General features: G+C 47.6%; 1 protein-coding gene across 1 annotated transcript in view; it reads left to right on the top strand.

Moving 5' to 3' along the window:
* The window catches only part of LOC147724920 (fucolectin-1-like), a 349,691-nt gene extending 324,167 nt beyond the window's left edge, over window positions 1–25,524 (top strand). The window contains exon 4 of the mRNA XM_086967087.1: window positions 25,380–25,524. Within this exon, the coding sequence (XP_086823213.1) occupies window positions 25,380–25,524 (145 nt within the window). The remainder of the gene's footprint in view (window positions 1–25,379) is intronic.
* The last annotated feature ends 528 nt before the right edge of the window (window positions 25,525–26,052 follow it).

Consider the following 26,052-nt stretch of genomic DNA (forward strand, 5'->3'; position numbering starts at 1 on the left):
GGATGGGTTGTCGACCTTCCACTGCAGGTTTAGTACAATGTGTCACTCAAGTGATACCTTGGGTTGTGCACTCAGACCACACCAGCAGCTTGTCTCAGGGCATGTCATATTTATTGAGGCAAACCACAGGTGTATCTGGGTTTACTTAGGAGTGGCAGCAAACTGCCATATGAAATGAAATTAATTTGTACTTGTAAAGCGCACTCATACCCCAACTGGGGTTTCCTGGTGCTGGACGCATACTGCTGTGGAACCCTTCCTGGCTTTTCCCTTTGTATTGTCCACTCCTGGGCACCCCCAAGCTGAAGCCAGGAATCCCAGCGCTGTTGGGGCTGTTGTGGAGATTAAGCAAGCTATTGCCTAGAGTTGCAGACTGGGACCCATGATTAGAATAGGCACTGAGGCAAGAATTATCAGGTACGAGGAAATTGAGACCAAGACCCACCGAGGCGGGAATTGAACCCTGGTCCTTGGCCAGACCTCTGCATCAGGGTCTTCCACTCTAACCATTGAGCCACACTTCTCCACATATCTGTCCGGAATTGCTTGCACATGCCAGACTCCATAGTGATCTGATGTCTAGTAGCATTTTTGCATGTGATATGTACCTTGCCATGCATTCTTTCCAAATAAGTCCTGCAGGGCACCGCCTCTACCAAGGCCATTTCCAGACTTGGATACCATAAGGGAACATGACTGCATCCGACGTTACAGATTCACTTGAGCTTTGATTCAGGACTCGACAAACAAGCTGGCACCACATCTCCTACCGCAACACAGGTATCCTACTGCACTGACAGCCAAGCTAAAGCTGATGGCAGCCCTAGCGGCACCGAAGCTGTGGAACACTCTTCCTCTTTCTATCAAGACCAGTACTTCCCTCTGGTCCTTTCGAAAGAATCTGAAGACCTGGCTTTTTAACCAATGATCCTGACTATCACCTAGGCACCCCTTGTGGGTTTAACATTTCAGTTATCAGCGCCGAGATGCCCTAGGGCCTTCGTTCGCGCTCTACAAATGTTATAATAAATAAATAAATAAATACATTTTTTTGCAACAGGTACGTTCCAATTGACCATAGCCGATGTAGGTGGTATGTCCCAAACAATGTTCAGCCACGTTTCGCGTGATGTGTCATCCACCATGTTGGAGCATATTGATGAATACATCACATTTCCTACCCCTGAAGATTTTAGAGATGTGAAAGGTGAATTCTATGCCCTGGGTGGGATGCCAAATGTAATTGGGTCCATTGATGGGACACATATGGCTTTGGTGCCACCACAAGCTCAGGAACAGGCTTTCCGCAACTGGAAACATTATCACTCTAATAAATGCCCTGGTGGTGTGTCTTGCTAACATGAGGATTTACCATGTTTATGCACGTTATCCAGGATCGTGCCATGATGCATTCATCATGAGACGTAGCATGGTGCCAAGATTGATGCTGCATCTGCGCAACCATCGGGCATGTCTTGTTGGTGGGTATACTCTGTGTGTCCTCTGTGTTTCAGTATCTTTTGCTCTGCCTGCATCTCATGAACCACTTATTTACATGATGTATATTTGCAGGTGACTCTGGATATCCCAACATGCCATGGCTGATGACACCTCTCCGGAACCCAGGAACAGCTGCAGATCAGCGGTACAATAATGCACACGGGAGACCAGGCGAGTGATCGAGCGGACATTTGGCCTCCTGAAGAGCAGATTCCGGTGTCTCGATAAGACCGGCGAATTCCTCCCATATGCCCCAGCCAAAGTCTGTAATATCTTCATTGTGTGCTGCATGCTGCACAACATGGCAGTTGAGAAGGCAGTGCCACTCATCCTGGATCCTGAGGAGCAGGAACATCCACCCGTTGAGGATGAAGGGGTTGGTCACGATGCAAGTGATGAGGAGGAGGAGGAGAAGGAGGATGTCCAGTGTCAGCTCATACGCAACTTCTCATAATGGGGAGTCACTGCAAATGAGTGAGCAAGCTTGTAGTGTTCAGTGGCATGTGTTGCAATGTGTGTGTCCAGCTGACTGTATGCACAGTCACTTTGATGTGTGTTCTGATGCATCACGCAAGTGCTGATGTCATACCACACTGAAATGCCCAATGACTTAGCTTTAATTTTACATGCGTACTACATTGTAAGTATTTTGTACCTACCTATGTCTTTAGCAAATATTTGTAACAGTGAGCCCTTGAGTTTCTCTAATTCTCAGGTTGCTGTGCCTGTTGTCTGTTTGTGTCATCTCAGTCCTCCTGCTATTCCTCATGATGATTGCAACGTGGGGTGAATCAGCGTTCCATGCACGACATGTGTAAATGTCATTTCAGGTAAGAGAACCAAACAGGCTTTTAAGGGTTGGTATTGTTTGGGAATTTGTGGGAAGTGTTACTGTGCATGTTGAAGAACCATCCATAAATGTGTAATCGACATGGATCGAATTACATGTTGCACCACTCCCAAGACAGGACAGTCACCCTTCTTGACAGTCATCCGTTGTGGAGTATTGACTCTGGTGAAGGCATGAATATGTGTCAACCTTGACCCTGACACTTTAAGTATTCCTCTTGTTGACATTGTGTGGGACATCACAACCACACGCTCCATGGTGAATTGCAGCCTCACTGTGTGCAGCAGGATGTTTTTGGCTCAACCACTTAATCTTGTGTGCCAGTACTTTGGGATTTCCAACAACCATGTTGTGAATGTGTAGGCCAGCTTATGTCCCACCTGTTCTGTCACGTATCCTGTGAGTCTGTTCGTATGGATGCATTGCCCCTTGTGCCAGTATGTCACGTCACTGTCACGTTGCTTCCTCATGGCCAGTGGAGAACGCTGCTTTGCAAGCCTTCTTGGTCAGTTGATGTTACCTTTCTATTCCCATGATGCCAGGAATCTTGCGCTGATGACGTCACAACGTTATGATGTAGCTAATGTGAACGCTTATGTTACACCAGTCGGGTGACGTCAATTCCAGGATTCTCTTGTGTCATGCTGTATATCCAAAATATTAGGATTTGTTTTGTGGCATTGCTCCTCATTACTCTCTGTTGATTGCCGGACCAGCAGCTTGTCAGGTTAGGCATTTCTAAGCCCAATTGGATGAGACAATGACTGTCTATTGTGGGGCTTCGTGTGTTTACATAATTCCCTCCCTCATTGGGTGAGCTTCTTAAGGCTCTTGCGGGTGATGTATGATTTCCCTTTTTGACCCTCACTGATTGCCAGGGGTAACTACGGATTGTTGCCTTTGTGTGAGTACCCCTGCAACGCAATAGTGCATTTTAAAATTGGTGCATTATTCATACACTGTGAGTACGTTCGTTACCCAATGGCTCTAATTGCATTGAAGCTGCCTGCACAGCGTTATACACACTTCATTTTTGCAGGTAACTCTACTACCAGTTAGGTTTACATGTTGAAACATCAGATCTAGAAATTATTTTCATTACTGTCATGCCAAGTATGATACAGTGGCTGTTGTTTTCCTTTACAGGTGTAACGGTTACAGTATAGGTCCTGAGGTATCATGTGAATCAGTGGCAAGATGTGTTGAATGCTTATGCTTGTTTGTCTTTGTTTCAGATCTCCCTCCCTGCTGTACCCTTCCTTTCCTTTCCTCGCATGATCACCCTATTGAGTCAGTATTTTATACTCAGACCAAGGGGCTGTTGGGAGGTGGACCACAATGATCATCGCACCTTTATGAGGATTCAAGGAAACACCAGTCCCAGGCAGTCTTGTGCACATTGTCTGACCAGCATTACAGGTAAACTCCTTGCATGAGGGTTATTTTCTTCTGATCAATGGAGCTAGACATGGACATTGGGGAAAGCAGCATGCCCTCCACACAAACTTCATCCATTTGTATAGCAAATGTGTCCCATACAGCACAATGTGCAACATTACTATTAACGCCGATCTCCTTCTAGTTTGCATGCGTCATCTATGACATACTTGACAAAGATTGTACATAGGGGTGTATGTGTACTGGGTCAACATGCATGGTGTTCATCATAGGTAATGATCCATATTGTGCATGAAGTACATGGTTGTGTATGTATTGTTGCAGCTTGATACATACAACGGGCAGCCCACACCTGCTGACGATGTGTGTCCTGTGCGCATTTTGGCCTTTTGGTGCCTAATCCTGTGCCTCTTATTTATGGTGATTTTCTTCCATTTTAGGTCTTTGACCCATGAGTAACCAGACGCTCCTTCCTTTCCATACACCGGTTACATTGGGCCTTTCGATCCTTCTTCTCTTTCTCTGCTAGTTTATGCATGGTGTTTCACCCCTTTCACCATCATGTGTTCACTCATTCCTGCTGCACCTGTTCCTCCCCTGTGGCACCACACCACCGAGTGCCCTGATTCTTCAACACAGATCTCCCAGATGCTCCTCCCTCCCTCCAACCATTGTTAATGCAGGCTTGTCAGTGCCACTGTTGCGCCACATCCGTGCCAAAGGCAGGACCGTCTGCACATGCAACATGCACTGTGCAAGACCCTCTGGTCCTTCCATGCCACAGGTAACACAACAGACTCATGCTCCAGCCCCCTCAAAACAGGGAACAAAAAGAGATTCATCCACCTGCTATCAGGCAACCCCTAAGTACAACCATTACAGCTTTGCTGGCTTTGTATGCAACTCCTACTGCCAGCAACGCACTGCCATGCATGACAGACCATGTCCGTACAACAAGGTTATGTGCCTCATACTGCACACCCGCTACATCCACCAGCACGCCATTGGAATCAGTGCGTGAAGCACCGTTTTGCGGGTTACAATGTGCAGATATTTTATAATTTTCTTGATGACTTTACTCTTGCGAATACAAGCAGCACCCGCCTCTTGTACCTGTATGGCAAGGGATAGCTGATTGTTTTATCTTACTCCCAGATTCCTGATCACGTCCTTGTGTGCTGGGGCAACGGCCAGTTCCTGTGGTCACCAAAGATTGGATGAGAGGGGAGAAGGTTGGTTAGAGGAAGAGGAACTTTGTGGTAACTGTAAGAAGTTTTCAGAAATTGTGGTACATCCAGGCCACAATAATCTAGAGAATATTTCCTACTTGGTCAAAAGTCAGCGGCACACACAGCATTCTAGGTGATTAGCAGCTGAGGCTCATCAGCATATGATATGATTTGGTCTTCAGACATGGCAATCGATGCAGCCAGCGGTGTTAAGTAAAATTTACAAGACAAAGGGCTCAGAGCAGAGACAAGCAGCAAGCCCCACTTCAGTGATTTGACTGGGGAGATGGATGCATAGGTCTGGACCTGCAGTCAGATGGGAAGGATGATATACAGTTCACAATGAAGCCACACATACCTATGTTCTTTAGGAGGTTCAGAAGAATCAGATGTGCAACTGTGTCAAATTCTGTAGACAAGTCTAACAGCACCAACAACGCCTTGGAACCTCCGTCAACCGCCCAGCGTATAGATTGATTGATTGATTGATTGATATAGAGTCTACCATTTCAATGAGGGCCGACTCTGTACTTTATCCGGGGTTGTAGCTGGATTAAGAGTCGTGAGGGAGGCTATTATCTTCAACAAAGGCCATCAGTTGCTGCAAGGAATTGTTCACTTAACTTGGCCACAGCTGGTACGTGAGATTTAGGTCTATGATTGCAAGGAAATGCAGGCTCTGCATTGGCATTCCTTAAGATGGGCAGGAGGATCACGTGTCTCCACACATCTGTATTAGAGCCAAATTTGAGGGAAAGGTTCCAGATGGAGCTTAAATGGTGATTGTGACTCTTAGCATCGATGTTGTATGGCTTGGGGGTAAGGGGTCAGTAGGGTTAAGGGATTTACACATCTGCAATTAGAGAAGAGAGGCTTCACATGAACATGTATAAGATATACTGAGACCACAGTGAGGGGAAATGGATTTACAGATTGGTACTCAGATATTGGACAACAACATCAGCACGCAGGACCTCACCTACACTGACAACATGGGTCATGGATACAGCAACTCCTGGCTGGAGGACAACCATAGCACCATCCTGCATGTGTACGTCAAGATTTGCATCCAGTGGACCAAAAAACAACACACTGCATCACACTCCGTTACAGATCCACCAAGAATGACTGACCATAGTCAACACAAACAAGCTGTGTGGCACCCTCACACAGGACACTCCAACTAACGACACTGCCACACCCTGCAACCACACACACTGGATCACCGACTGACCCAACACTCTTCTCACATTGACGGAATTTCCTGTGAAGCACAACAACAGTTAAGCCAGCCCGGACAAGGCAGAACTACCGGACTCATACACGTCTACCAAGACTCATGTGTAGACTTACATAAAACAAACAACCATCAGTTAACTTTCTGCCATGAAATCCACAACACACAGACATCACCATATGATCAGCATGGACAACAGGACAACCTCCAGGCACCAACACACACGACATGCATGACCTTATCGGCATCGTGAAAAAACTATCTGATCCCAGCAATCCATCCAAGAGACATACCATTCTATTGTTCAGTACTCATACCGTACCTGATAGATGGAAGCAAGCAGTGGTACTTCCGCTTAAAAGAAAAGTTAAATGTTAGTTGGGAAAGATTGGATAACCTCCGCCCTATTTCTCTCCTACCCTACCTGGCCAAAGTGGCAGAGAAGGTGGCTAATCTTCAGCTGATGGCTCATGTGGAGAATGCCAGCCTGCTTTATCCAACTCAGTTTGGCTTTCGATCTTGCCACTCCACTGAGTCAGCGCTACTTATGGCCACTGAAACCATCAGGCAAGGGATAGATGAAGGGCAGACGATGGCCCTCATCTTACTTGACTTGAGTGCTGCGTTCGACACTGTAGCACATTTCACCTTGCTACAATGTCTGAACAAGGGTGGAGTTATGGGGACTGCGCTGAAGTGGATCCAATCCTTTCTGTCCAATAGGGGTTTTCAGGTTAGGCAGGGGGAGTATTACTCCCATATGATCAATTTGGATCAAGGAGTGCCGCAGGGCTCTGCCTTGAGTCCAACCCTGTTTAACCTATATGTATCCCCCGTAGCAAATATCGTGGAGAGCCATGGCATGCAAATTGTGTCATATGCCAATGACACTCAACTAGTAATCTCGCTGTCACGGGTGCCCGAGGTTGCGGCATCTTGCTTCAGTGCCTGCATGCAGGAGCTTGCCTCCTGGATGTCTAACAACTGCCTGAAGTTGAACGGTGCCAAAACTGAGGTGCTCGTGTTGGGGGGTGGCCCGTCTGTGTGGTCCTCAGCATGGTGTCCAGCATGCCTAGGCATTACTCCTGTGCCTTGTCAGCAGGCTAAAAATCTTGGGGTAATGTTTGACTCAGACCTTTCTTTCACTCCCCAGATTGGTCGTGTGGTTGGGACATGTGTTGGCGTCCTTAAAAACCTGCAGAAGACTTTGGATTTGCTTCCTGTTGGTGCTAGGCGGACGCTGGTGCACGCCCTTGTAACCTCGCGACTAGATTATGCTAACCTTCTCTATCTGGGGACTACGGTCAAAAGTCTGAACCGCCTTCACGTGTTACAGAATGCCGCATCCCTGCTGGTGCTGAGGCTCCCTAGAAGAGCAGCCTCCAAAGCCACCTTGGAGACTCTCCACTAGCTTCCTGTCAGGGAGAGGATTGCATTTATGGCGCTATGCACATGTCACCGCATTTTTCGGGGGCAAGGCGCCTAGCCCCTTATAAGCCTTATCACAGCTTACAGACCAAAGTGGATACTCAGATCCACTGGCGTTGGCCTGATAGCTGTTCCCAAAATTAAGAAGGCGCGAATGGGGGGGCAGATCATTCAGACACCTGGCAGCCAAGAGTTGGAACATGCTCCCGATGGAGCTGCATCTGGAACCTTCAGAGTCTAAGTTCTGTAGAGCTCCTAAAACCCATTTGTTCCGCTCAACACTTGTGTAGTGGCTTAGTGGGCCTCCTCACTGTCTCTCACCATAGCGCAGGAACACGCCGGTGTGCGTGACCAGGCGCTTTAGAAATGTCTTTAATAATAATAATAATAATAATAATAATAATAATAATAATAATAATAATAATAATATCACCCTGGCAAGGCCAAGGGGATCCCTTGCAACTTACTACTACTTCAAACTCCTGGATGTACACGACAGCCTCGCAACACAGCGGCAGACAGCGCTTTTTCCACAGGACATAGCCCCCCTCAGGTCCTGGACTCGAATCAGCAGCAGAGACACCACCTGGCTCATGTACACTATCCACGCCAGCGCACCATCTGGACCCTTTCCTCACAACATCTCAATCACAGCATACCCCATCCTTGAAGCCCATCTCAGGAACATCATGAATGTCTCCTTTGAGTATGCCACTTTCCATGGGAGCTGTAGGCATGCAGGAAGCCAGGCCCTATTTTTATGACATACGGCTGTACCGCAGGATCACCTGGAACATCACCCTGCTTCCCTACCCGGAAATGTCATCAAGTAGACAGTCAACAAGCAACTGACCATCTCACTCCAAGCAAACATCTCCAGGCAAACCGCACCAGACCATTTTCCACAGTAATCACCCCATTGCAACAGCCGTCAATGCCACCAACAACAACATTTTGGACCGTGCTCAACAATGGTGAGAACACCACCCTTACCCCATTGACCTCTCATGCAGCATTCTACACCATGTGGTACCACGGTGTCAGATAACACATCTCCAACACTGGGATCCCGGGGAAGTGCCAGGATGAAAGCCCCAAGTACCTCACCAGCAAGGCCCAGGGAGTCTGCCTCTCCCCTTCAGCATGTACACTGGAGCCATTGGGCCCATCTGTCATCTTGCAGTGTGACTATCTACATCATCTCCAGGACCCCCCTCTCCAACATCACATGCGCACATGTTCTCATCATCATGTCCTCTGCCATAAACACCCAGCTGCTCCTCACCCTCACCAAAGACCCAGCCACTCCCAGATCTAACATTCAAGAAGGCATGAGGTTCATTGACAAATGGAGGTACCTCAGCCACACGAGGCTGGACTTGGACAAGACTGGGATCATGATCTGAGGGATGTCCCTTTATGGCTGGGACAACTCCACACTCAAGAGGCACTCAACAACTCCAGGCTCAAAGACGAACACGGACGTCTCCCATCCAACACCCCATCAAGCCCGTCTGCGCCCGTCCGCGGCCGGCCGCGGCCGGCCGCGTCCAGCGGCCGCCCACTATGCCGACGGCATCACTTACTCCTCCAAGGCCCTCCTCTCCCTTCAACACCCTGGCCCTCTCGATCCCTGTGTCATCGGCGCCGCTCGAGATTGCGGCATCTTGAACCCTCACAGATCTCTTTCAGGAACACCTGATGTGTGCACTCCCATTACTTGCAATGATTCTCCCATCATGCCACTCGCTGTTGGGCCATCAGTACCTTACTCCATGTCAATAGTCTACCTTAACACCCGCTCGCTGGCTAAGCATCAGCTTGAAATATTTCAGTTGCTGGACAATAGCAATATTGACATTCTTCTCCTCTTGGAGACTTGGCTAACTGATGACTCTACCCCCAACATCCTCGCCGCTGTCCCTACGGGCTATTACATCCTACAGTCCAATAGGGCAGCGGGTAGAGTCGGTGGGGGGGTAGCTGCTATCATTCGTTCCCAATATATTTTACAATCTTAGAAACTACCACTCTCCCCAAAACTGATATTCTCACTTTGAAATTTACTTCTCCCAAATTTTCCTTTATTTGTGTTCTTGTCTATCGACCCCCCGACAATATGCCTCTTTTCTCCCATCAATTTGGTAACCTCATTTCCCGGCTAGTTATAGAATTCTCATCATTGGCGATTTTAATTACTGGCCGCTAGACCCCTGTGAAAGTAGCCTTTCTGAAGAATTTAATGATCTCCTACTTGGCCTGAATTGTAAACAGCACATCTCAGTGGTTACTCATAATAAAGGCCATATGCTCGACCAAGTGTGGAAAGCCAATCTTGCTATCTTGATATCGCTCCTCCCCCAGTATATTCCTGCACTTGGTTGGATCACTTCTTCATCTCTTTTTCACTGAAATTCTCCCTGCCCTACCGCCCTTCACCCACCACCAACTTTACTGCGCGGAATTGGTAGCGAGCTGACATCTTTGAATTTCATTCTATCCTACTCACTACAGCCCCCAGCGACATGACTATGTCATCTGCCCAGACTGACGCCCTCGAACAGTGGCTGAAACATGCGAGCGGCGTGGTGGCCCCGCTGAGAACTACTAAAACTAAACGTCCTCACGATGCTCAGCAGTGGTTCACAGATCAATTAAAACTGGACAAACTGGCCCTTAGACAAGCTGAGCGCCGTTGGAGGCGTAACTATGACTCACTTTTAAAAACTGCATATGTTGATTTACTAAAACTCTACAAAAAATCTATTTTACTGACCAAAACTTCCTATTTCTCTTAGAAAATCCGAAGTTCTGCCTATAAAACTAAGGATATTTTTTCAATCGTAGAGGAACTTTCTCTGCCTGACCGTGTTACTGCCCAACCCCAACCCTCACCAGTCCTTTGCGATTCCCTTAATTCTTTTTTATTGACAAAATCATCACCATCAAAAACAATATCCATCCTCCTTCTTCGTCTACTGCTTGTTCTTTACCCCCCATGAATCCTCGTTGTTTTAACGAGTTCCCTCCCATTTCCCAGACAGAGTTCATCTCTCTGTTACACGCGGTCAGCTCAGGCTCCCCTAACGACTGTTGTCCCCCCCAAATCATGAAAGCCGACTTATTTGCATGTCCTGATCCCCCGTTGGTACTTCTTAACAACTCGCTTGCCACAGGCTCTGTCCCTGATGCTTTTAAACAGGTGGTTGTTGTCCCCATACTTAAAAAGCATGGCGCTGATCCATCTGTCCTGAGTGATTATCGGCCGATCTCCCTTCTCGCCTATTTGGGGAAGATTCTGGAGACTTATGTCACCCGCTGCCTCAGGCATTCATTGAAGGGTCTTCTTTTTTAGATGACCAGCAAGCTGGTTTTAGACTGGCCCACTCTACAGAAGCTGTCATCGTGGCTGTAATGGACGTGCTGAGGCAAGGCGCCGATAAGAACTTGCCGCAAGCCCTTGTTCTATTAGATCTGTCGGCTGCTTTTGACACGGTCAATCATGCCATCTTGATCGACCGTGTCAAAAATGCGGGCATCCAGGGCATGGCTCTAACATGGATCAGCTCCTTCTTGCACCCAGTCAGTCCACCTGTCCACTTTCTCAGCCCCCTATTCCTCACTTTCCTGTGGTGTCCCTCAAGGCTCTGCTCTTTCGCCCCTCCTATTTAATCTTTACATGCAACCCCTTATAGTTTCTCTCCGTCAAACCCCGGTCACTATTTTCAATTATGCGGATGATTTACAGCTAATTGTTCCTATTGATTCCTCCCCTTCTTCCTGTGTTAATTTCCAATCCACCATGCTTGCCATCTCCGAGTAGATGCATTTTAGCCAGCTGAAGCTCAATCCCAGCAAGACTGAGCTGGTGCTGAAAGGAGGGTTGGCTAATCCTTGGAGCTCTAGTTTCTGGCCCCCTTCCCTTGGCCCCCCACCCTGTCCTGTCAATTCGGTGAAAAGCCTTGGTGTAATTATATCTAGTGATTTATCTATGAGGCCTCAAATTAATGCTGTCACCTCTTCCTGCTTTTTCCATCCGCGCAGGATCTGCAAAATTCACAGGTTTCTCACTACTGAGGCTCTCACACTTGTCATCATGGCCCTTGTCACCTCCCGTATTGATTATGCCAACTCCCTGTATGCTGGGATTCCTGCTTGCTATCTTCATCGGCTTCAGCTGGTACAAAATCAGGCGGCCAGACTGGTCTTTCAACAGCCTAAGCACCAACATGTCTCGCCCCTGTTGAGGAGATTGCACTGGCTCCCAGTTGCCTCTCGATGCACTTTTAAACTGGGTTGCACTGTTTTTAAGGCACTTCTTGCTCTTGCCCCAGCTTTCACTTCCCTCAGCCTCAAGCATCACATTCCCTCAAGAAATCTTCGGTCCTCTGCACACAACCTCCTAACTGTCCCCAGGTATAAACTTAAAAAGCACGGAGGCTCTTGTTTGGAGATGAAAACAGCACAAATTCTTTTTTATGAAGGGAAAATCAATGCGGCGGCGAATGCCCCCAGGGAAATTTTCAAAATCGCTAAGTCCCTTATTTCGCCTCCGGCTGAGCGTCCCTCCGCTGAAGGCGCCCAAAACCGTTGTAATGATCTGGCCGTCTTTTTTTCTCAAAAAATTCAGGCCATATACTCTTCATTTAACAACACTACGGACGATTCAAAATTCCTCATCACCTCTGATTCCTCTGTTCCTTGTAAGCTGGAGGAAATCCCACTTCTCGACACCCCTGGACTAGACAAACTGATCCCTAAGATCACTTCTGGCTCTCCCAATGACCCAGCACCTCCTCAGACCCTCATCAAGGTCTTGGACGTCGTTCGTCCAGTCATCTTAGACGTTCTTAACGCGTCCATTTCTTCCAAATCTGTTCCACCATCTTGGAAATGTGCGATGGTGAAGGCTTTGTTAAAAAAACCCAACCTCGACCAGAGCAACTGGGCAAACTATCGCCCCATCTCTCTTCTTCCGTGGCTGAGTAAATTGCTTGAGAGGCACGTGAATAACATCCTAATGGACTATTTAGAGTCCAATAGTCTATTGCGTGCCTCTCAGACAGGCTTCCGTCCTCAGCACGGAACCGAAACCGCCCTCCTTGCGGTAACGGAAGAAGCGAGAGCCGTGCTGGATCGGGGAGGAAAAGTCGCCATCATTCTACTAGACCTCAGCGCCGCGTTCGACACGGTTAACCATGCCACGTTATTACATCGTTTGGCGGGCATGGGCGTGTCGGGCGCGGCTCTAGAGTGGCTGACATCCTTCCTGGATGAGCGTTTTTTTCAAGTCTTTGAGGGTGAAGTGGTGTCTCCCAAACACCCACTTAGGTGCGGGGTTCCCCAGGGCTCTTCCCTAAGTCCTACCCTTTTTAATGCCTACATGGAACCTCTAGACAGGATAGTCCATCCCTTTGGTGTGCGTATCGTCACCTACGCAGACGATACCCAATTGGTGGTCTCTCTAGACCACTCTGAGGGATCGTCCCTCACCTTAGGCCCCTGTCTAGAGGCTGTCGCCAGATGGATGCAATCTTCCTGCTTAAAGCTTAATGGGGAGAAGACAGACATCATCTTACTGGGCAACCCTTCTCCCTCTGCCCTTGCATCCATCTGGCCTCCATGTTTAGGCTCCTTCCCCGTCCCCAAGTCCCAGATAAAGAGCCTTGGGATCTGGCTCGATAGAGCACTCGATTTTTCGGTCCAGGCTACCAAGACGGCCGCCACCTGTTTTGGGCTAATGAGGATGCTGCGGAAGGTGCTCCCTCTGCTCCCATTCCAGGCGAGGAGGGTTATGGTCCAGGCCCTGATACTCTCCCGCCTGGACTATGGGAATGCTCTTTATATGGGAGTCCCCATCTCCGTTACTCAGAAGCTCCAAATCACACAAAACAGTGCGGCGCGCCTACTCTACAACATCCCCCGCTGGCAGTCAGCTAAGAACGCCCTGAGGGAGCTCCATTGGCTCCCTGTGGCGGCAAGAGTGCAATTTAAAGCCATGTGTATTTTACACAAATCGTTCCATCGAACGGGCCCTGTAATTCTACATCCTATGGTCACGCCATATGTTCCGTCCCGTTCCCTTCGCTCTTGCACCCTCCAGCTGGCAACGTCCGTCAAAATCAAGAAAGCTCGCTGGGGAGGCCGCTCTTTCTCTCATACGGCGGCGAGACTTTGGAACTCTCTCCCGCTCTCTCTTCGGGAACACAACAATCACATGTCCTTCAGGAAGGCCCTGAAAACGCACCTGTTTGCTAACACCTGCTAATCTACCCCAAGCACGCACTAAGTAATCATTCACAAGCGCTGCGAGGCCTCCGGGTAGCTATGCGCTATACAAGTGCAATTTTCATTTCATTTCATTCATTTGTTTCTCTTTTCTTGCCCCTGCACTGTGGAACTCTCTTCCGACTACAATCCGAGTCTGTCCCAATTATACCTGCTTTCGCAAACTACTTAAAACACATCTCTTTCAGTTAGCCTACGAGTAACCCTGCTGCTTGACCCTTCTGCTTTAGTCTATGAGCTCCATGAAACCGTCTGGTGACCGTGTGCGGTAAAAATGATTTTAACATAACATAACTTAACATTGCACAAACTCCTTCCAGCCAACCTTGCCCTGTGCACCATTCTTTACATCCAAAGTGCAACTGCATGTGGAAGATAGTTCTCCCACCTCACCAAACAGACCTGGTACTCCCTCCCTTGGCACCTCCACATGACCCATGACCTCTACACCTTCATTACACTCTTCCAAAACTGTCTGTCTGAGCTGTATGGCAGACCACCCCCCCCTCAGCAGATTGAAACCATCACAGGTGAGTAAAGCGATCCATGTATGTATTTGATGATACATTGTGACCTATGTGTGTCTTCGACCGTACTCAGATCCCTGTGTATGGATGGGTTGAGTTTGTTCCACACTGTGGAATACTTTGTCTAATCCCCACACGTATGTTGTAGAATGATGGAAACTGACTACAACATCAATTTCAGTAGTGTTTTTTTTTTATTTATCTTTCTTGTGCAGGAAATGTGAGTTGGTGATGGGTGCTGTACAAAAAGGGGGGGTAACCAAAGTTCACAAAGGGAGATGTGATGCCTTGGCGTTTGAGTCACCAGAGTCCAGACCACAGTGCTTGGCATCATTGGTCAGACTGCAACCAGCAAGTCCATGTGAGAGTGTAGGACAATCAAATGAGGTAATGCTGTTGCTCAGAGATACCAGGTGTCCTGGGAGATGTGCATGTCCCACTGCCTCTCAGTGTGTCTTTTGTGGACGATCCACCTTCCTTGGGGGACCCTCATGTGCAGGCCTTGACGATGCATGGGATGCTCCATCAGATAATTCCTCCTCCTCCTCCCTCCCTGTGCCTGGTGGATGTCTTTGCCTCAAAGTGTCTTAACTGGTGACACAGGGAGGGTGCTGCATGTTCCAATTATACCTTCTTTCGCAAACTTCTTAAAACACATCTCTTCCAGTTAGCCTACGAGTAACCCTGCTGCTTGACCCTTCTGCTTTAGTCTATGAGCCCCATGAAACCGTCTGGTGACCGTGTGCGGTAAAAATGATTTTAACATAACATAACTTAACATTGCACCAACTCCTTCCAGCCAACCTTGCCCTGTGCACCATTCTTTACATCCAAAGTGCAACTGCATGTGGAAGCTAGTTCTCCCACCTCACCAAACAGACCTGGTACTCCCTCCCTTGGCACCTCCACATGACCCATGACCTCTACACCTTCATTACACTCTTCCAAAACTGTCTGTCTGAGCTGTATGGCAGACCCCCCCCCCCCCTCAGCAGATTGAAACCATCACAGGTGAGTAAAGCGATCCATGTATGTATTTGATGATACATTGTGACCTATGTGTGTCCTCGACCATACTCAGATCCCTGTGTATGGATGGGTTGAGTTTGTTCCACACTGTGGAATACTTTGTCTAATCCCCACACGTATGTTGTAGAATGATGGAAACTGACTACAACATCAATTTCAGTAGTGTTTTTTTTTTATTTATCTTTCTTGTGCAGGAAATGTGAGTTGGTGATGGGTGCAGTACAAAAAGGGGGGGTAACCAAAGTTCACAAAGGGAGATGTGATGCCTTGGCGTTTGAGTCACCAGAGTCCAGACCACAGTGCTTGGCATCATTGGTCAGACTGCAACCAGCAAGTCCATGTGGGAGTGTAGGACAGTCAAATGAGGTAATGCTGTTGCACAGAGATTCCAGGTGCCAAACCAGGTGTCCTGGGAGATGTGCATGTCCCACTGCCTCTCAGTGTGTCTTTTGTGGACGATCCACCTTTCTTGGGGGACCCTCATGTGCAGGCCTTGATGATGCAATGGATGCTCCATCAGATAATTCCTCCTCCTCCTCCCTCCCTGTGCCTGGTGGATGTCTTTGCCTCAAAGTGTCTTAACTGGTGACACAGGGAGGGTGCTGCATGTTGTCAGCAATCCGACGGAGTGAATGGCTAAAGTCCCTCAGCCAGTCTTGCCTCCATCCGTCCTTGATGTTCTTGTTGACTGGCTTGTTGCTCTGCCTGCAGGTTTTTTATCTCTGTGAGGACCCCTACTACCTGGCTGAACTCCCTGGTGTACTGCCGGTAATCCTCCATGATGTTGCGGAGCTAAGACATACCCGGACCTGCTGCTGTCTGGTCAGGTTCTCGCCTCCGCCTGCTGCCACTCCCGCCACCCCTGCCCACATGAGCCTGGCCTGCCGTTGTGAGCACATCGGCTCAACGGGATCCATGAGTGATGGCAGTGGTGGTGTTGTCTGCCCCCTCATGGGTGGCCATCGAACCTTGTCCCTCATTGTCAGACTGGCTCAGTTCTTGAGTGTGAGCAGGGCTCTGAGCTGTCTGCTGGGATGTGGCAGGAATGGTGGTGGTGGTGGCGAAGGTTTGCCTGATCCAGATGCTGCACGTTTTGGGGCACCATAGGTGCCAGGTCGGTCGGGGTCATCCGCGGAGTGGTGAGAGGTGTCGCTGTTGGTGGGATGAGGGTCCTGCGGACACTGGGACTGTGAATCATCTTCCCCATCATTGGGGTTCAATTCTGCACATTGCCCTGTGGGTGTGAGAGAAAGACTATGTTAATGCAATTTAATGCAACATCCATTTCTCATACACATTGTAGTTGGCACAGTTCTACCTGGTAGTTGTCCATGCTTTGGATTGTCCTTAATGTTCACTTGTGGATGGGTATGTTGTGGTGTCCGATTGATGTGTCCCCCATGAGTCATTGACATGGGGGTGCCATATTTACTATAACTGGCACAGCCCTGCATATCAGCAGGGATTCACCAGTCTTTGTGCACCACACCAATGCCAGCACAGATGCAACGCATTCACATTGTGGAGCACCATAGTGGGAAAAATGGGTCAGCAGCGTCACACATCTGTGCTGTATAAGTAGGCTCATTGATGGAGTAGCGTCACCAGCGCAAGACAGCTCCAACAATCGTCTGTGTGGACATATCTGCACAATGTTGCTTCATTCCTTACGCCTGCATCAGCCATGCACAGGGTTTTGACGCAGCAAGTGCTTATAAGTGACAGGGTGGAATCTTGTAGATTTCACATTGCCACTTTTGAGAGGCATGCCTGTGCCATTACCCCCACCCACCCCCTCCCCCTTGTGTCAGTACACCTACTTGTGGTGCAGGGCTTTAGGACGTAACACATCTCCCAGATGCGTCACCTTGTAAATTCCCAGCACTATGGCACCTCTTTTGTGCCGCAGCTGTTTCACAGAGGTGACGCATCAGGGGCATGTAAGAGGCGCAAGTGGCTTGTGAACGTGCACCATGCATTTGTTGCTTGGATGCTTCATCAGATCTGAATTGGTTGAGTTGTGTTACAAGACCATTGTGACAGTGGGGAACTCCATTGCCTGTTCCAGGTGGGTATGTTTGTGTAAGGGGTGTGTATGACAGCCTGTGGTGGTAGTTGGAGTCTGCGTTGGCACTGGCCTCCCTCATGGTGTGGCTGTCCACCCATGGAGCATGCTGCCATGACAGTGGCTGTGAGTTCCTGCACAGGATATCTGACCTTGATGTCCTGGTGTTTGTGTTTGCACTGGTCACAGGAGGGGTTTGTGCTGCCTACACCAGGGCCCAGTGTCAGGTAACTGGTCAGTACATTTACACTCGATGTGTATTGAGCATGGTGAAGGGTTGTGTACCTGCGCCATATGGGATGAGTACAATTGGACATGGGCATCCACAGAGATGTTTATAGGGGTGTGCAAAATTTTAGCTTCATCACCATCCCCCTTGCACCCTTCTCGCCCTCTACCTTGCACCCTCCTCCACTCCCCCTTGCAACCTTCTCACCCTCCCCTTTGCACCCTCCTCCACTCCCCCATGCACCTTCTCACCCTCCCCTATGCACCTTCTCACCCTCCTCCACTCCCCCTTGCACCTTTCTCACCCTCCCCCTTACACCCCCTCATCTCCCACTTGCACCCTTCTCACCCTCTGCCTTGCACCCTCCTCCACTCTCCCTTGCACCCTTCTCACCCTCTCCCTTGCACCCTCCTCCACTCCCCCTTGCACCCTTCTCACCCTTCCCCTTGCACCCTCCTCCACTCCCCCTTGCACCCTTCTCACCCTCCCCCTTGCACCCTTCTTACTCCCCCTTGCACCCTTCTCACCCTCCCCCTGCACCCTCCTCCACTCCCCCTTGCACCCTTCTCACCCTACCCATTGCAATATTTCCCACCCAATGTCGAGCGTACCACCTGGGACAATGGGACCATTTTTAAGGCACGATGGACTAGGGCCGGCCCTGATTGGGCCAACACCAGTAACACTGGCAATCCAGGGGGGCCCAAGATCCCCCCTTCTACCCCTTGCGGACGCACAGGAAATTGGGTCTGATTTGGGGTCCCACAATGCATTTAGTGAAACCCACCCTCCCAGAATACAGAACATCTGATCTTGGGTCTGTGCTTCCTGTAGCATGGGACATGGTATTGCCTTCGTTGGTTAATGGAACATACACATGTTAGTAGCATTTGCGTTGTTTTTGCCTGTGGTTTTGGACAGCTGGCACTTGGCGCTTGTTGCGGGCATTTTTTGTGTAGCTGCCATTACCCCCATGTTACATGAGTTGTTTGTACACTCACCAGGCTCTACGAATCCTTCAATCCCATGTACTCCCACAGGTGGTAGCAGGACCATGACCTTCTCCTCCCAGGGATGGTACTGTACTGGTCTGCGGGGACCACCACCTCCAGTGTATTGGCTCTGTTGGTAGTCGGTGTCCATCTTCTTCTTCACCATCCTCCGCAGATCGTACCATCTGGCCTGGCATTTTGTCCTGTGCGTCTGATGGGTGCAACACAGTTGTGTTTTCTGAGGTATGCTGGTCTGTCTGACCAATGCACCAAACAGCTGTGGCTCGACTCTGATGACTTCATCTATGTGTGAAGGTGGATGTGTGCAGTTGTTTGTCTGTTGTCTGGCTCTCTGTGGCTAAATGGGTGTGTTGCAAAGGATCATGGTTTGTGTGTGTGGGCCCTTTTTATTGGTCCATTTGTGGGTGGGACTTTGTTTAAATTTTTTGTGGGTGTGTTATAAGGGGTGGGTGTGAGTTAGGCCCTCTGTTTGCCTGTTTGGATCTGGCCAGGACATTCATTTGTAATGATTTGTACACAGGAGATATGTTTTGTGGTGTTGTGTGAGTCGTTTGCACCCTCCTTGTGCTGTTTTTATGGGTTTGTGCGCGCTTAGTTCAAGGGGGGAGGGTTCGATTCGTATTTGCTTTTGTGGCTCGCTCATACGCATTGTTTTCCCAGGGTTCATGTGCTCTTCATTCAGGGGGGGTTCTAATCATATTGGTTTTTGTGGCTCGCTCATACGCGACGTTTTTCCGGGGTTCGCATGTGCTTTGTGCAGGGGGTGTTCGAATCGTATTGGATTGTGCGGCTCGCTCATACGCGATGTTTTCCGTACAAATCATAGTTGATACGTGAGGACGTTTTCCCGTACGAATCCCATTCTCAGTCTCCAGTCTGGATCGTACTTGTCGGGTCATACAACATGTTTACGGATTGTACGGTTTATTTCCCAAGTCCGTGTTGTGCGGATGTTCGCATGAATTTCGTACGGTTTGCAAGGATTCAGACGTATTTTTATGAAATGGATCGTACTATGTGATTCGGGTGGATTTGGACGATTCGTACGGAAACGGCTACGAATACGAATCGTCGGACGGTTTTCTTTCCCGAATCAGAATCTGCCCCATAGTGTTAAATGGAAGCTTGTAGGAGTAGCTATGTGTGCTTGTATGTCTTGAAATGTACATTGTTGTCTAATGTACTTTATGATGATATTATTACAAAAAAATCAGAATAAATGCCCATTAGCTTTCTCAAAATTGGTATTGTGTTCTTATTTAGAAATGTGGATTAAGTTAAATTAGACTAAAAATCCAAATTTTTACTTCTTTAGGAACATTTTTCAGGTGGTCTCCCAACATGTTGCTGAAGGCTTAAATAAAGTTTTCTACTCCTTGAGGATGTTTCTGTCCTTTTTATTCACGTCATATATGTCTCCTGTTGACACTGGCCCTCTCTGCAGGGTTGTCCCAATGCTTGCCTTCCCACTTTTCCTTTCTTGAATCAGTTGTTGTTGTCTTTTATGAATCAGTGCACTTTACCACTGCTGACTAGCGCTAAAGTGCTTGTGCTCTCTCCCTCAAGCATGGTGCAATTGACTTTAACCTGATTAATAGATTCAATTTAATGGTCAGTCTCTAGTAAAATGGTACTATTAAATGCTACTAGTGGACCTGCAGCACTCATAGTGCCATCCACTAAAGTGGCCCTTAAAAACATGCCTCAGGTCTGCCACTTCAATCTGTAGTGCAGTTTTAAACTGCCATTTTGGCCTAGCAAAATACATCTTTTGTGAGGGCTAGACCTTTGTTTACACATTGAAGTCGCCCCATAGGGCAGGGTGCATTATATTTAAAAAATAGCACATGTGTTGGTAGGTTTTACATGTCCAGGTAGTGGAAAAATTACAAATTTAGTTTTTTACTATCTGAAGTGCTATCTCTCCCAGTGTATAACATTTATACACCTTATTACATATAATAAGTGCTAACCTTCTTTGCTTGGAAAATTGCTGAAAGAATTGTAAATAAACAGCTCTCTGGGTTTTTAGAAAACAATGACCTGTTGAGTGGCTCGCAAACGGGCTTCCTCCCAGGCCAGTGCACTGACACAGCCCTCATAGTGGTAACTGAGGAAGCTAGATGCATCTTGGATTCAGGGGGATCCGGAGTTCTGATCCTCCTGGATCTAAGCGCTGCATTTGATACGGTGGGCCATAAAATACTAGTCCACCGTCTTGCAAGACTCGGGGTCACGGGAATGGCCCTGAAATGGTTGGAATCCTTTCTGGATGAACGAGCATTTAAGATCTGGGAAAATGGCATCATGTCCAAATCTACTCCCCTCCAGTGCGGAGTCCCCCAGGGCTCATCCCTGAGCCCTACCCTATTCAATGTTTATATGGCCCCAATGGAGGAGGTAGTAGCCCCGTTCGGGATTAAATGCGTCACCTACGCTGATGACACCCAACTAGTCATCTCGCTGATGCAAAATTCGGGATGCTCAGAAAACCTCTCAGCCTGCCTCTCGGAAATTTTTTCCTGGATGACTAACTCCAAGCTCAAATTAAACGGAGCAAAAACCGAGATTTTAATGCTGGGTCACCAACTCTCCTCTCTACCCAATACATCTTGGCCCCCCTGCATGGGAGAGGTGCCCTCACCAAAAGACAAAATCAAGAGCTTGGGGGTATGGTTCGAGCCTGAACTAACCTTCAGGGCACATGCCCAGAAAGTGGCAGGCACATGTTTCGGCCTGCTCCGAACTGTGCGGAAAGTCCTGCCACTGCTACCCTTCCAATCCAGAAAACTACTAATTCAGGGACTGATCCTGTCCAGACTGGATTATAGTAATGCTTTGCTCCTGGCAGCTCCGGAAGCCACTATTAACATCCTACAACGAGTACAAAACGCTGCTGCCAGGATGCTCCTGGGTGCCCCAAGAAGAGCATCAGCAAAGCCATTGCTGAAAGCCTTGCACTGGCTCCCAGTGCGTGAACGTATCTCCTTTAAATCATCATGCATCGTCCACAAAGCTCTTCAAGGTAAAGGTCCCCAGGCCCTAAGTAGCCTGATACGCCCGTACAGACCCTCACGGCCCCTGAGATTGGACCTTGAAAGCCTGGTCATAGTCCCCAGAGTTAGGAAAGCTCGCTCGGGAGGCCGTCGCTTCTCGGTAAATGCAGCAAAGACCTGGAACGCCCACCCGAGACACATTCGCACTGAACCATCCCTTAGCAAATTCCGCAAATCTCTTAAATTCCTTCTTTTTCCCAAAGCCTCTTAAATTCCCCTGCCCCTCTTCAGAGCTTCTTATTTTCGCATGGTAGCGCTGGGACGCTTACGGGCAGCCATGCGCTTTATAAATCCAATTTCATTTCATTTCATTTCATATTTCAAGTTTGGACTTAAATTAATTGTTTTTTAAAATCCCCCTTGATGGTTAAATCAAATTTTAGATTAACATTTAGAAAATGCCACTTTTAGAAAGCACACATTTTCCTACCCATAGCCTTCCTTCTTAGGCTTTCTAGGAATTCCCAGCTGCCCAGGTCTCTTAATGGCTCCACCATCAAGAATGCGTATTGGACCCAGAGAGTTAACAATAGTGGACTAAATGTGAATAGCATGGCCATCCTTCTAGAAAAGATGGGTTGGAGCTGTACCCTGCACCCATTTATATTTCCAAGGGCTTGCCTCTAGCACACACAAAGAAACCTAACACTAGTGTTTGTGACCCTAGACTTCTTTGATCCGTGGCATGGCATGGTAAGACCTTTGCAGAAGCAGATGTAGTGATAGACTGTAGAATTCCCCCACTTCAACAGATGGCATGAGTAATAAATATTGGACCTCCTGAGCAACTCTTCAGTACATTCCTATAGCTGAGGACAATACAGAAGAAGAACTACCTTGTTCTTCAGAAGACTGCCCTGCTGCTGGAGGCCTACCTTGCTTTTAGAAGACTGCTCTGCTGCTTGAGACTTGCCTTGTTCCCCAGAGGCAAGGGACAAGGCTTGCATATTTCCTCTGAGAACCTGCCCTGCTGCTACCAGAGGATTGCACTGCTGTTTGAGGATTGTATTGTTCCCCAGAGGATTGCCCTACTGCTTGAGGCAAGACTTGTTCTCCAGAGGACTGCCATGCTGCTTGGGTCCTGAACTACTCACTGCGAAGAAAGACTAGACCTGCTCTCTTTATCCCAGGCTACCTGAGTGACTCTAAAGGTCATTTGACCGACCTCTTGTTCTGAGCTACAGTGACACAATACTCTCTAGAGGCCTCCCTGCAACTGACCAGCTGACTTGCTGCAACTGAACAAGCCTGTGTCTTGCTGGGCTCAACTAGAATCTCTTATCCCCAAGAGGTGCCTCTCCAGTCACTGGAGCATTGGATGGCATCAGCGTGCACTCCTCTTCAAAAAAAGGAGAACTCCTGAATTTCTCGACTCTTGCACATGACTTGGAGAAGGTAACCTTTCTCAGTGGGACTATCCTGTTTCCTGTATCTGGCCATTGGTTCATTCTACAAAAAGAACATTTGATGGACAGATTGCTGAACAATGTCAAGCATCTACCCCAGTTCAGAGATCTGGGCCTAAATTCATCATTGTATTGTTCCCTATGCCTTTCCAGTTTAAACCCAGCAATATACAAATCAATCTTGACCCTGCTCCCAATGTGAACAGTCCATCTCGTATTGCCAGATCAGGCCCTCCCTAGACTGGGAACAAGCATCCTGGGACTGGTTTTGGAGTTTCACCCATCATCAGCCAGGCTAGCTTGACTCCAGTGGCATGGAGAGCACAGGACCCATGTCTGGGTATACCCATTTCACTCGTAGTGACAAATTCAAAAAGAACACTTGATTGACTGAATGCTGAACAATGTCAAGTATTCACTCTAATATAGAGATCTGTGCCTAAATCAATTTTGTTTGCCCCCTGTTCCATTCCAGTGTAAACCCAGCCATATTCAAATCAGTCTTGACAGTTCTCCTAATGAGAACAGTGCAGCCTGAAATGCCATGCCTCATCCTCACTGGACTGGAAACAAGCTTTCTGGAACCGGTTTTGGGGTTATAACGCTCATCAACCCGGCTAGCTTGACTCTAGTGGCATGGAGACCACAGGACTCTTGTGTCTTTTGCTTTCTAGCCCTAAGTGCAATGGGTTTGCCTAGACGTGGGTCCCAGGCTCACTGCGCTACTGGATTCAAGTTAGCCTAGCTGAAGAGGGGTAAAACCCAAAAACTGGCCCTAGGATGCTTGTTCCGATCCACGAAGGACCTGGCTTGGCAGTTTGGGCTAGACTTTTTCCCATAACGGACAGAGTCAGGACTGATTTGCATATTGCTGGGTCTAAACTGGGGTGGCATGGTAAGCAAAATAACTATATATTTAACCCAGGTCTCTTGACTCTGGACAAATGTTTTGATTTGTTCTGCATTCCATCCATTATTTGTGTGCCTTTCGTATGTTTATTTCTAGTCAGCCTGCAAATGTGACTTTCTCCGGGTCTAGCATGACCAGAGGACTGAGAGTGGCTCTTTTAATTTTTAGACACTGCATCCACGTAATATTTTACCATTACATATCTCAGATTCTACTGATTGGACTTTTGTCATTATAGTCTCATTTCATTTAATCTATTTTTTATTGACTTAGGATATTTTTTGTGTTGTGTTTAATTTAAATACTTTGTGTATGCTGCATTAATACTTTGCAAATTACCTCGAAGTTTAGCCTGACTGCTTCTGACAAACCTACAAGAGGGTTAACTTAGGGCCTTTTGTGATTGCTGATTGAAAAGGGTTTACATCCCCATGAATCAGTACCCCAGTGTATTAAATCTCTGTGAACTGAGCCCATGCACAACCCAGAAAAGAAACCCTGTTGGCATCTTGATGTGGAAAAGCAAAGAACCACATTCCATTTTAGCAGTATTCTGTTGTCCATGTGTACTCTGGAATGAGACTCCCTCACTCATCACACAGGATATGAATTTGAGATATGGTGATCTTTGGGGAGTGCACTTTATAGCATATTAAATTCATTGGCTGGAACATCAAGGGATTATGAGGTGAATCTGCTGCTACAATCAGATAATGATGATTCTTGAGAAATGTTTATAGATCAAAGAGGAGTCTACCAATTTGTGCCAAATTGAATTTAGTCAATATGAAGATAGGCGTGGGTCAACTGAAGAGCTCACAAGATGTTGTTATACAGAGAAGAGTTATGTTTGGGGGTCATCTATGTTCATAGGAAAGTCAAGGCTTGCAGACATTCACAAAGGTCAGTGCCATATTGATAGGACCAAAGTAATGTATCGATAAAGCTGGGCCACCATGACAAGGAAAGGAAGGGTAAAGCCATCACATTCTCTACGTAAAGGCATGGTATGTAGGAATCCATCAAGAATGGAAAGATGGGAGAGAGTCCAAAAAACTAATGTCACATTGATTTGAGGTTGCCTTCTTTATTTAAGCGGAGGGAAATTATAAATGTAGTGAGAATATATTCCTATTTATGATGTATTCCTTTGTTTTTAGTCAGGATTGTTTCTCATTAACCTAAACCTGTTGCTTTTATCTCTTTTGTCGTAGCTGTGGTATGATCACACTGTCAGACATTTACAACCCTGCCGTATTCTGCTGCAATGGGATGGAGGGACAATACGTCCATATCCTTATTCCATACTATGCCCAGTTCCTTACACTGTGTGAAGTAGAGGTTTATGCGGTGAAGTGACAGAAGTAAAACGGACACATCACATAGTCTGTATAATGAGCCAAGATACTCCGAGCTCTGATAAGCCTGGCTGCACCATGGTCTAGGAAATGGCCTTCACCCTGTGTATCACCTTCTTTCTTACATGTTTGTTGTAATAGCTAATTAATTTTATATGTGAAAAACCTGGTGTTTGGTGTCTTCTTTTAAGCAGCCATTCTAATTTCTTTTTTGGTTTTCATGAATTTTTCTGGATTCTAATAAAATGCCAGTGATATGATTATAGTCTTGCCAGGGCCTTTCTACCATTAGGCAGGACAAGGCGGCTGCCTAGGGCGGCAAAAGTGGGAGGGCGGCAAAAGCACGAGTTTGGAAATCCCCAGTACATTTAGCAAGTGGGTTTAATCTACAGTTCAAGAAAAAAAATGCAATCTTGTCACTATTACTTTGTTAATTACCCGAGATACCCTGGCTGCAGAATACCGTCACAGATTAAATATGACCCAGTCACTCATGTGTTCTTGCAGGCATTAACGTTTCCCTACCTCA

The sequence above is a fragment of the Lissotriton vulgaris genome, chromosome 4_1, assembly GCF_964263255.1.
Source record: "Lissotriton vulgaris chromosome 4_1, aLisVul1.2, whole genome shotgun sequence".
Classification (NCBI taxonomy): Eukaryota; Metazoa; Chordata; class Amphibia; order Caudata; family Salamandridae; genus Lissotriton; species Lissotriton vulgaris.